Consider the following 12,929-nt stretch of genomic DNA (forward strand, 5'->3'; position numbering starts at 1 on the left):
CCCCTTCCCACGGTGGGGGAGGTTCCGTCCCTAAGGACGTGGGTGGAGGCCCCGCCCTCATCCACGTGCTCAGGTTTTTCCTTCCCTCCCCAGCCCCGCCCCCGAGGACTCAGCCGGTCCGGAGGTGGCCTGCGGAGAAGCTCGGCATGGCCCCTGGGCCCGAGGTGAGCCGGCCGGCAGGGGGCGCTGCGGCCTGGCCTCCAGCCCCGCCTCTGGGGGGGGGGGGCGCCACGTGGCCACCGTGGACTTCGCCCTCGTGGGCGCGTGATTGCTGGGCTCGGTCTTCCCGGCTGTGAAATGGGGGTGCGGGGAGGGGGCACCGGGGTTCTTGTGGTTTGTGGGGGCCGGATTGGGCAGAGACCCCTGGACGGACGGACGGACGGACGCCTGTGACCTCAGCCGGAACGTGCTTGGTCCCCCAGGGCCCCGTGACCTTCCAGGACGTGGCCGTGACCTTCACCCCGGAAGAGTGGGGGCGCCTGGCCGCCCCCCAGAAGGAGCTGTACCGGGAGGTGATGCTGGAGAACTTCGGGCACCTGGCCTGCCTGGGTGAGGACCTCCCCCCCCCCCCCAGATCTCGCCCCTCCCTGCAGATCCCAGGGGCTGGGGGGCTGATGAGGGCTCTTTTCCACACCCAGGCCTCGCCCTTTCCAAGCCCGAGGTGATCCTGCAGCTGGAGAGGGGGGAGGCCCCGTGGATGGCGGCGGGACAGGACCCCCGGAGGCGGAGGACAAGCGCAGGTGAGCCGGAGGGGGGCCTCTGGGGACTGGCATGGGGGGGGCAGCTGGGAGAGAGAGCCGTGCCCGGTGGGCATGAGTGTGTGTGTGTGTGCACGTGTGTCTGAGTGTGCGAGGGCACGCGTGTGCGTGACCCAGTGAGTGTGTGCGAGGGCACGTGTGTGCGTGACCCGGTGAGTGTGTGCGAGGGCACGCGTGTGCGTGGGCGAGGGCACGCGTGTGCGTGCAGGGGCGAGGTCTGGCTCAGCCACGGCTTCATCATCCGCCACCCTGCACGGGCAGCACTTTGGCAGTTGCCCTTGGAGGCCTGTCCTGCTTTGCTCCCCACGTTTTCTCCTTGTAGCCCCGGAGGAGAGAGAGACAGAGAGGGAGTTGTGTGTTAGAAGAAAACGGGCGTAAGTGAATGAGGACAAATTCTTCAGTCACTGCAACCAGTGACCACATTTTACATGATCTTGTAAACCAGTTTGGATATAACCAGCCACTTCAGGGGCACAAGGAACCTATAATAGGAGACCCTGGCTTGGACAGATCCACCAGGCTAGAGATGCTGCGGAGCCCTGGGCATGCTCAGCCCCAAGAGGCCACTCATGAAGCCAGATGAGGGCAAGGGCATCACTGAAAGGGAGGTGGGAGATCCATGACAGGAATGTCAGTTCATAGGTGTACAGGAGGGTGGGGCTGCTTTATATATGAAGAAGGCATCCTTACAGGCAGGCCTGCCAAGGGGCAGCACAGTGCCCAGAGTACTGGTCTGGATTCAAGAAGACTCATCTTCCTGAGTTCAAATCCAGCCTCAGACACTTAACAGCTGTGTGAACCTTCACTCCATTTGCCTCAGTTTCCTCATCTAAAATGAGCAGTGTCTTTGCCTAGAAAACCCCAAATGGAGGTCATGGAGAGTCAGACATGACAGACATGACTGAATGACAACCATACAGGTAAAGAAGTCGGGGAGGCATCGGGTCATTGTTGGTGGAGACCTTGGGGCAAAGGTCAGTGCAGGGACCTCACCCTCTGAAAGATACCGTTGACCTTTTTGTCAACACTTGGCCACTTTCCATGTGTCCCTGCTGGTTGTGTGGCTCGTCCAGTAGGGCATCAAGGGGCCCCATCCTGGGATGACTTCCTCTGCATCTCTCTGGTCCAAATTTGGGACCTTTTTTCTCACATGACTGCGGGTAGCCTGGGTCTCTTCCCTTGAGAACTGCCTGTTCATTTGCTCATGGCTCTTACTCTTAGAAAGTTGAACAGTAGTAACAGCTAACATTTATGGAGCACCGCCTGTGTGCAAGGCTTTAGAAATAGTATCATCTCATCTGATCTTCACAACCCGGGGAGGTAGGTGCTATTATTACCCCCCTTTAACCAATGAGGAAACTGAGGCAAACATGGCTTAAATGGTAGGCATTGTCTGGGACCAGTTTTGAACTCAGATTCTTGACTCCAGGCCTCATGCTCTGTCCACCACATCTCCTACCTGTGCCTGAACCATTTGCTTCAGCCTTTGTCAGACACTTCTTTTTTATCTTAGCATTGTGGGGTTGGTTTGTGCAGGTAATCAAAATACTCTGCTTTGCCTTCTTCACTGTTCCTTGCTTGGGCGTGAACTTTTCCCCTCTGTATCTGATGGGTTCTTTTTCCATGTGCCTCTAATTTTTTGTGGCACAACATTTTCTCTTTTGGGTGCATTTGCCTTTGGAGCCGTTTTGGCCTATGGTCAGGTCTCATTTCCTTCTGCTGCTCTCCAGTTTCCCAGCAGCTTTTGCCCACTAGCTACTGCTTATCCCAGTAGAGGGGCATCCTATTTATCCAGTCCAGAGTACTAGATAATTTGCTTTTGTGTACTGGTACCCAGTTCCACCGATGGAGCTCTTTTTCACCAAGTGTCCAGCATGGCTCCTCCATTCTCTTCTCTGACCCTGCCTCCTCCCTGGTGCAGACCTCATCACCTCACACCACCATCAGTGGCTGCTGAGTGAGGTCCCCCGTCTCATTCATCCTCAATTCACTGGTCGGAAGTGCAGGTCTGACCTCATAACTCCTCCCCCTTACCTGACGGACTTCATCACTGCCTAATCCGCTATCTTTATCCCCCTCCCACTTCTGCAGTTTTGTTAGAGCTGTCTCACTGATGCGTGACACCAGCCTCCTGGCTCTTCTATCTCCAGCTTCCCTTTCTTTGTGATCCTGTGTATTTTGTCTTAGGCTTTTACAAACATGATTTTGAGAAGAGCTGTATCCCAAACTGCCTACCTGCAGGGCCGGGGACCCCAGTCATGAGCCCTGGTTTGGGTCCTCTCCTCCATCTGTCTCTGTGGCCCTCTTACCCCTATGCTCCATGCTCACTGGGCCATCCAGTCAGAACACCTTCCGTGTTTCACCTGGGTTCTGTTTTTAACTTTCCCCCCCAAAAGTTTCAATCCCTTTCAGTCCCTCTGTGCCCTCAGTTCCTCTCTCCAAGTCCGAGGCCTGGCTTTCCCCAACATCTTCCCTCTCTGCTCTTGCCCTCATGCTGCTAGAGAATGCCAGACTGCCTTGATCCCTCCTTTCCTTCCCGGGGGAGGAACCGCTTCTGGAGAGGAGGAATGATGAGTGTTTTGTTTTAGAAAGGAGAGTTGGTGGGTCTGCCTGGGATGGGAGCCTGGCCTGAGTCTCTGAAAGCTGCCCTGGTCCTGGGTGGTGCGGAAAGGGGAGGGTCTGTGAGATTTTACACTGAGGTGGAAAAGGGAACCTGGAGCCATTGACAAGGCTGAGCCAGGACCAGCTGAACTCTTCACCTTGTTTTACACTAATGGAGATGAGGCCAGAGTAGGAGGAATGTGTTGGTCCAAAGCCTTTGGTTGCAGGGCCTGCCCTTAAGGCACACATCAGTGCTTTTTGTTCCCTCTCCTAGTTCCCCCTTCCCTTGGGGAAAAGGCCCAGCATTTTTCCTCCATTTTGGAATTGGACTTTGTTCATGATTTCACATTATGACTTGCCTCACCTCCTGACTCAAAGTCCCTGTTGAAATCTCAGACATAAGACTTCTCTGAACTCTGAAGTTCATTCTTTCCCAATCGAGGCTTCACTAGGCTGTCTGAAGCCTCGTCCTTGTCTCCATTGTCACTGGATTCCAAGATCTGAGTGGCCATTTCCCATCACTGTCATCCTTATTTCTTCCTCTGCCAATTGCTCTGATGTGGGTGAGAGTAGGAGAGGAGCCCAGGTTCCTCTGCTGTTTTTTCTTCTACGTTTTGAAAGATATGACCAAGAAATTATGAACTCCTATGCTTTTAAAAAAGTTTTGTTTTTGTTTTTTGGCGGAAAGAAGTAAGGTGGAACAGTAGAAAGAGTGCTGGGCCTGAAGTCAGGAAGACCTGAGTTCAAATCTGCACGCAGACACTGTTAGCTCTGTGACCCTGACAAGGCACTTAACACTGTTTCCCTCAGTTTCTTCAGCTATAAAATGGGGACAAAAGCAGTACCTACCTCACACGGTGATTGTGGGGATCACGCTAACCCAGTGAACATTCATTAAATGCCTACTGTGTGCCAGGACACATGTAATACAAAGACAACCCCTGCCTTCAAGGAGTTTACGATCTGATGGGGGAGATAATACACAATAAGAGGCAGGAACATGTGGGGAGAGATACCAGGGAGTGCCTGGCCCAGAGACGGCTTGTTTTGGAGTTCAGACCAGGAAGAGCGACTGAGAGTCCAGGTTCTGTCCTCAGTTCTGGAAGGTATTGAGAAAAGTCTGGACCTCCTCCCTCCAGCCCCACAGTCAGGGGATGGGAGGCTGAGGGGTCAGGCAAGGCTCAGTCAGCAGCTTAGGGATGAGATTAGAAGGTAAGGAGGGGCCCATCTGAGCCACCTCACACCTCTGTGCCAGCCTCAGAGTCTGTGCCCTCTTTCTGCTCAGGAGGTATGGCATACACCCCAGTGACAAGATCACTTTCTTTTAGCCTCCTTTGGTCTTAACTCAGAGGTCCCCCTATCTCGGAATCCTTGAAGATGCCATCTTTTTTTTTTAAATACTTTTATTGAGTTGTTTTTTTTGTTCTCACGTTGCCTCTGTTTCCCCTGTATCCTTCCCTCCAAACAACCATTCCTTATGACAAAGCAGTCTGGAAAGTGGTAAGGAATTAAGCTAAGTGACTAACACACCCATCCCCTTTGGCAGCAGGGTGCCTTAGTGGTTAGAGCGCTGGGCCTGCCCCACGGCTCAACACCAGAGGTAGATGCACTTGGCCAGAAGGCATGATGTGAAGGGAGAGGCCTCAGTGACTGCAGAGAGCCCCCTATGTGGCCTTTCTCCACTCAGTGAGAGCTCTGTGTGTGTTCCCACAATTCAGGGAAGGCTTGGTATACAAGAAAGGCTTAATGCGTTTTTGTTCAGTTAGCCATTCCTGATGATCCTGTAAACACTCTGTCCTCATTGTTTTGTGGCAGCATTTTCCATTTCTGGTGTAATCACTGTGTGGGCTGCCAACCACAGAAGTCATTACATATGTTGTTTACCTGACTTGCATGCCTTCTTAAGGTACAGTCCTCCCATTCCCTCTCCCCCATCTCTGTTTACCCGGTTTCTTTTACATGCGGTCCCTATCCAGAGCTTCATATGGTCTGTCCATTCCTGTGCTTCATTCCGCAGCCTCAGGCTCCTGCGATATTCATGAGGGTACACGTGGCCATGTTTTGTCAATCTTGGGTTCTTAAAGAAACAATACAGGCTCTCTTTTCTAGTTGTTCAGTAACCTTCCCTTTAAAAATGCATCTAGCTGTCCCCAGGAATGGAGGCCGTTTGATGGTCTGGAGCTTGTCAATTTCCCCCTCTTCCTGTTTTTTTTAAAATCAGTGCAGTTTCTACCATCTGGTCCATGGCAGCAATCCCGTTCTCCATCTTCTTTCACCGATCACTCCCAGGGAAGTCCACTGCTCTGGGCGGGCACCTTTCTCTCCAGGTCACTTTCTGCCTTCAGATTCACTGGGACTAGCCTCTACTCTCCCTTCCCCTGCCTCCATCCCTCCCCATATATGTTGTTTCCCTCAAAAGGTAGTTCTTCTTCAATCACATTTGTATCCCTGCTGCTTAGCACAAAGTGGTGCTTAATAAATGCTTATTGACTGACTCAAGGCAGCTAGGTGGTGCAGTGGATAGAGCACCAGTGCAGGAGTCAGGAGGACCTGAGTTCAAATCTCACCTCAGACACTTGACACTCACTAGCTGTATGACCTTGCGCAAGCCACTTAACCCCAATTGCCTCATCCTGGGTCATCTCCAGTCATCCTGATGAATATCTGGTCACTGGATTCAGTGGAGGAGAATTCACTGGATTCTGGAGGACAAGTGAGGCTGGTGACCTGCACTGCCCTCCCTCACTCAACACAAAGTCAAGGGGAAGTCATGTCATTGACTGACTCAATGCAGAGACCATGTAGCAGTTTGGCTCAGAAGAGTGAGGCAGCTGGGGCTTTGAGGGAAAGAGACAGCTAAGTGCCCTGTTACTCCTGTCATGGTTCTGAGCCCCAAGTTTGCCCTTATGAGGAACATGGAGGGTCTAGAGTCTTAGAGATTTAAAGTCACACAGACCCTGAGAGACAGTCCAATGTCACTTCACTTTAGACATAAGAATCCTCCCAATGTTCCCTTGAATTGATGGCCATTCAGGCTCAGCTCAGACATTTCTAGATTCTTGTGGAGAGGCAGCAAGGTGTAGGAAGTGACTCTTCCCACTTTTGAGTCCTATGACCTTCAGCAGGTTATTTAGCCACTTTAAGCTCAGTTTCCTCATTTGAGGTCACTGACTAGAGCAGGGGTTTTCAAGACTTTTTGTGTGTGTGTCCTGGACCCCTTGGGCAACTTAGTGAAGCCCATGAACCTACCCTCAGAATAGTTCTCAAATAACTAAAGGAAACGCTAGGTCCCAGTCAGAGGTCAGGGAAAATAAAGATGTCATATTCTTCCTTGACCCCACAGACCTTACAGGGTTAAGAATCCCCAGACCAGACGGCCTCTCAGATCTTGTGCAGCCCTAAGGACGAACAGGACTTATTGCTGGAATACAAGTCTTTTGATTAAGTGAGGAAGGGTCACCCTGAGTTTCCCCTCTTTGACCCTCCCTCTGCACTTCATAGAAGCACAAAATAAATAAACACACGGCTTTAAGAAGAGGGGCGTTGCCCTCTGATGAGAAGCAAAGGAGCTTATAGTCAAAAGGCCAGTTTCCCCAACTCAGCTTTGACACTGGGATTGTCATTGTGACCTTTGGTAGGTCAGCAGATCATCCTAAACCTCCCTTCCTCATCTGGCAAAGGATTATGAGTGCTGAAGCTTTTGGTAAATTCCAAAAGACCATGCAAAATGTTGTATCAGAGAAGCAGGGTTATTGACACATTCTATTTCTTTCAGACTTGGAGGTGGTATCTAAAATCCAGGAACCAACTTCAAAGACTGCCATTTTTGTAGAGGAATCGTCCTTGGAAACACTGACAAAGGACCTTTCCTGGGTCCTCAAGTTGAGAGAAACCTCAGAATATGATGCCCAGTTAAAGAGGAAGCAGAAAAACGTGGAAAAACGTTCTAGGCAAGTAAACACCCCCCCACCCTGCAAGGAAAAGTACCAGTTAAGTAAGAGGCAATGAGAGTAATATATCGGGTGGAAGCTTCCCTTTCAGTTAGTCCTTTTTCCACAAAGGATAGTCTCTGTAGGAAAGATACGCATGATACCCAGTTAGAAGAGTTTAAGATTCACATACTCAGTGAAGTTATTTTCTAAGTTAGAATGGATTGTGAAGTTCTTCGGCAGTATTTTAGATCCTATTGGTTATCACAGGATACGTAGTTAGGAGAAATCTCTCCAATGTGGTGAATGGGAAAGCTTTCTAACTCCAGTTCATTTATTACTTCCCATCACAGAATTCACACTGGAGAGAAGCCCCGTAAATGTAATGAATGTGGGAAGCCCTTTCGCCAGCGCTCACAACTTATTGAACATATGAGAATTCATACTGGAGAGAAACCTTATGAATGTAAGATATGTGGGAAGGCCTTCAGACGGACCACAGGACTTATTCAACATCAGACAACTCATACTGGAGAGAGACCTTATGAATGTAATGAATGTGGGAAGGCTTTTACCCGAGTCACAGACCTTACTCGACATCAAAGAATTCATACTGGAGAAAAACCTTATGAATGTAAGGAATGTGGAAAAGCCTTCACCCAGATCATAGATCTTACTCGACATCAAAGAATTCACACTGGAGAAAAACCTTATGAATGTTTTGAGTGTGGAAAGGCCTACCATGGGAGCTCACAACTTACTCGACATCAGAGAATTCATACTGGAGAAAAACCTTATGAATGCAATGAATGTGGGAAGGCTTTTAGCCAGAAGTCACAACTTACTGTACATCAGAGAATTCATACTGGAGAGAAACCTTATGAGTGCAAAGAATGTGGGAAAGCCTTCAGTCAGAGCTCTCAACTTACTCTACATCAGAGAATTCATACTGGAGAGAAACCTTATGAGTGCAAAGAATGTGGGAAGGCCTTCAGTCAGAGTTCACAACTTACTCTGCATCAGAGTGTTCATACTGGAGTGAAACCTTATGAATGTAATGACTGTGGAAAAGCCTTCAGTTGTTTCACAATACTTACTGAACACCAGAGAATTCATACTGGAGAGAGGCCTTATAAATGTAATGAATGTGGGAAAGCTTTCAGCCAGAGCTCACAACTAACTCTACATCACAGAATTCATACAGGAGAGAAACCTTATGAATGTAATGAGTGTGGGAAGGCCTTCAGTCGCTTCACAATTCTTACTCAACATCAGAGAATTCATACAGGAGAGAAGCCTTATGAATGTAATGAATGTGGGAAGTCCTTCAGCTGGAGTACAGGGCTTAGTAGGCATAAAGCAATTCATAATGGAGACAAACCTTATGAATGTAAAGAATGTGGGAAGGCCTTCCATGAGAGCTCACAGCTTATTCGACATCAAAGAATTCATACTGGAGAGAAACCATATGAATGTTTTGAATGTGGGAAGGCCTTTAGTCGGTTCACAATACTTACTCAACATCAAAGAATTCATACTGGAGAGAAACCATATGAATGTTTTGAATGTGGAAAATCTTTTAGCCGTAGCTCACAGCTTACTCTACACCAGAGGATTCACACTGGAGAGAAACCTTATGAATGTTTTGAATGTGGCAAGGCTTTCAGCCAGAGTTCACAGCTTACTCTACATCAGAGAATTCATACTGGGGAGAAACCTTACGAATGTAATGACTGTGGGAAGGCCTTTCGTGATAGTTCCCAACTTTCTCGACATCAGAGAATTCACAATGGAAGGAAACCCTATGAATGTAAAGAGTGTGGGAAGGCCTTCTCTCAGAGAACAGAACTTACTATACATCAGACAGTTCACAATAGAGAGAAACCTTAGATCTGTAAAAAAAAAAAAAAATATGGAAAGGCTTACCTCCAGAGAACAGGACTTATTTGCCCACATTTGGTAAAGCCTTATGAAGATCATGTGAAAAGGATTTTGTCTAGAGTATACCCTGATATTTGTAGAATTCAATCTAGTGGGAAAAGTAATAGATAAAGCGAATTTCTGCCAATTTTTTCTTAGTAACTGTTATGAAACTTTTCTCTCGAGTTCCCAAGTACCTTTTTCTCCCAGTTCCCAGAAAGAGAGTAGACTTCACTGAGAAAGTTGTGCTTATCTTTTTTTTAAAGCCTGATCCTTCCATTAGTCTTTTTTTTGCTAGTCATTTTATCTTTTAATATGTTTTTTGATGCTTTTTGTTTTTATATTACCACAATTTCCCTCTTCTTCCTTCTAGATGAAACCCTTCTTAGTGAAAAAAGAAAAACAATTTAACAAATACGGACCATATACAATAGTGTATAAGCTACTCTGAGATAGTCTATTCTGTTTCTTGATCTCCTGGATCTTCACTGTTTTTTTCATTTCTCAGAATTCAGCTTCCATTTTGTCATCTTTTCATTTTCATTGTTTTCATCCTTGTGTTGTAGTATTGTTTTCATCTTCTTTTGCTCTGCACAAGTTCATGCAAGTCTTCCTGTCTCCCTGACTGCCTCATAATTAATCTGCACTGCATAACACTATTCCATCACCCTTATGCTAACCATAGTAAATTGGAACAGTCTGATTAGAACTCGACTCTCCCAGGTTCTTCAGTAATCTCAGAATCCCTCTCTGCTTACTCCTTCAGGATTCTGGACACAGAGGACTCCTCACAAATGCACCCTTCACCCTGTGCCCTGCTCCTTCCAAGCTGTTTACAAACAAGGTACATGTCACCTATGCTAAAAAAAAAAAAAAGCCAAACTCGACCCACTTACTCCTTGTATCTAAGCTAAGTCTTCTGTTGAACCTGCTTGCTTGGAAGTCATCCTCACCAAACAGAGTGACCTTTTGTCAGTCCTTATTCCCCCTTTCCCTCTATGAGTTAATCATCTCTTTCTACTGCCTTGTACTTTTACATACTCTCTACTCCAGTTTCAGAAACACCCACTTAATTCTCCTGGACCTTTACCTAACACTTCTCTGTCCTCTTTCCTCTGACTTGGTTTGTTTCTTGAGTCCTTAAATTGAGCAGTCCCCAAAGTTCTACCTTTGGCCCATCTTCTCTTCTGCCCTCTACTCTCCCTCTTAGAAATCTCATCCATCCCTGTTAGGCTGACCAAGAAGTAAAAGACAGACTTGCCAGGAAAGTCTGGCATTCTTCATTGGTTGCCCAGTTTTTCAGTTACTCAGTGCCCACGTTCCCTTCATAATAAATGCAGCTACTTTGTATGTTCTGTTTTCATTCTACTTTAGTTGAATGAAGAAAAGCAAACTTTTCTTATTTTTCTGAATTCAGTTAACAGGCCTCTCTCTCTGTTAAGTTCCTACTATATGCCAAGTACTGTACTATACTCAGAGGATACAAAGACTAAAGTGATAAATTCTTGCCCACTAGGGGTTTACAGTATATTGGAGGAAACCCTGGTTACAAAATATGTACAATGTAAATGCAGAGGAAGTGTCCAGGGGTTGGCAGCAGCTTTGGGTCTGGGGATGGGTGTGGAGTTGGACTTTGAAGTTCAGCAGGGATTCTGAGCAGAGTTGGAGCAAGGACAACATTTCAGGCTTAGGATTCAGGCAGTGCAAAGGCAACGCAGCAGGATAGGGTGGCTTGCCAGAGAAACAGCATGGCCAGTTGGGCTGGACCACAGAGTGGGTGAAGTGGGATATGGTGTAATAAGGTAGGAAAGAAAGAGGAAGGTAGCTTGGGAAATGTAGAGTCTGTGTTTTATTCTAGAGGCAGTGGGTATCCATTGAAGCTTGTTCACAGGGGGATGGCATGGTCCAGAACTATTGCGGTCATCTGGAAGAGAGGAGGTGAATGCCTGAACTGAGGGCATGGCTGTGTGCGTGAAATGAAAGACACTGATTAGGAATATAAAGACAGAATTGGCCCTATTTAGCTTGGTTAGGGTTAGAGGAGAGAGGGAGACTCAGGAATTGAGGAAAATACAGAGGCTTTGAACTAAACTAGACTGGGCCATTAGAACGATGGTGATGCCTTTGATACAAACAAGGCTGTTTGAAAGAGGGACAGACCGTTCTTTGGAGATGTTGCTTTGGGACGCCTCTGGGACATCCAGTTGGAAATGTCCAAGAGCCATTTGATGATTGTAGGACTGGCACCCACTGAAGGGACGAAGGCTAGACAAACATCTGGAAATTCTTCACATCTGTCTGTTCCCCCACATTTATTAAGGGGGGAATATTTGTCTAAATATTTCCCCAGTGGATACCCACATTATTTCGACTCTTTGCCTTCTTTCTTGGCAGCATTTTATCTCAAGGAATATGGAAAATATTGGAGCCTTAGATTCAATAAACTTCAGCAGGAGGAGGCCACTCCTAGGAGGATCAAGAACACCACCTTCACAGAGAGGGATATGTTAGGCTTAGCAGGAGGTGAACCAAGGCTCTAAAAAGCAACTGCAGTAAGGCTAGGACCTGTGTGAGGCAGTGAGGGTCTAATCCCTGAGTTTGGACTGGCAAGACTTTGCCTTGGATGCCAAAGCTGTCATGTGAAATGTAATCAGGAGAGCAATGTCTTGAGTCACTTGTGGGGAGGAGTAAATGTGGAGTCTTGATGCTAATGAGAGTTGTCTTCCTGAATATGGCGGCCTGTGATTCTGGGAGCTGTTTGGTGCATCCCACTGTGATCTCAGTGCCCAGATGGAGGGAGGTGCAAGGCTTTAGATATCTCAGGTGATCTTTTAAGTCTTACACTGTAACTTCACTAGATCTGTCAGCCATGTCCTTCCAGTCCACCATGCTCAAATCTCTAGGGCCCTTTTTGCTCTTCCGTCTCCTAATATGCACACACGCGCACACACACACACACACACACACACACGCACACACACACACACACACACACACACACACCTCCCTGTCTTGTCGATTTTGCCCCCATGTTACTTCTCCCATCTCCACTCTTATTTCCCCCTTCTATCTCCTCAGGAAAGGTCCTCGTTATCATCAGTATGGACTGGAATGATGTCTCATAATCCAGCCCTAGCCCATTTTTCTCTCAATTTTTCACATTCGGTATTTCTTGTTGTACAATAATATTCTATTACATTCATATACCATAATTTATACAGATATTCCCTAATCAATGAACACCCAATGTGCTTCTAGTTCTTGGATGCTACAAAAATATCATGAATTTTTTGTATACATGGGACCTTTTCCTCAGCCCATAACCTCTTTAGGGTTAAAGGTTATGTAGAGTGTCATTACTTTCTTAGTATACTTCCAAATTGTTTTCCAGAATAGTTGGAACAATTCCCAGCTCTATTAAGGGGTCCTTAGTGAGACTGTCTTTCCACAGCTACTCCAACATTTGCAAGTCTGTCTTTTGACACCCTTCAAATCTCATGCATGAGTTGAAACACTAGAGTTCACAAGAGGCCTTAAGGCAAAAGCTGGATCACCCCTAACCCAGTATGTTGTAGGGAGTGTTTGTGTTCAGGTATGGGTTGGAATAAATGTAAGTGCTTTGAAAGTCTCAGTATACTTGCTACACATAAGTTTATTACTATTAATAGAAGTCATATTTTATGTCTGAGTTTTAATTTGCTTTTCTTTGATTATCAGATAA

The 12,929-nt window shown here is 47.1% G+C and overlaps 1 protein-coding gene across 2 annotated transcripts in view; it reads left to right on the forward strand.

Annotated features, from left to right (window-relative positions):
* LOC140502736 (uncharacterized) overlaps positions 1 to 12,896 on the forward strand; it is a 30,119-nt gene extending 17,223 nt beyond the window's left edge. The window contains exons 2-6 of one of the 2 annotated variants that reach the window (XM_072606682.1): positions 94 to 164; positions 423 to 549; positions 639 to 740; positions 7,135 to 7,309; positions 7,642 to 12,896. In XM_072606682.1, the coding sequence (XP_072462783.1) occupies positions 94 to 164; positions 423 to 549; positions 639 to 740; positions 7,135 to 7,309; positions 7,642 to 9,178 (2,012 nt within the window). In that variant the 3' untranslated portion in view covers positions 9,179 to 12,896. Of the gene's footprint in view, positions 1 to 93; positions 165 to 422; positions 550 to 638; positions 741 to 7,134; positions 7,310 to 7,617 lie in introns of both variants that reach the window. The other variant, XM_072606685.1, reaches the window with a different exon arrangement.
* The last annotated feature ends 33 nt before the right edge of the window (positions 12,897 to 12,929 follow it).

This window comes from Notamacropus eugenii, chromosome 4 (assembly GCF_028372415.1).
Source record: "Notamacropus eugenii isolate mMacEug1 chromosome 4, mMacEug1.pri_v2, whole genome shotgun sequence".
In the NCBI taxonomy this organism is placed as follows: Eukaryota; Metazoa; Chordata; class Mammalia; order Diprotodontia; family Macropodidae; genus Notamacropus; species Notamacropus eugenii.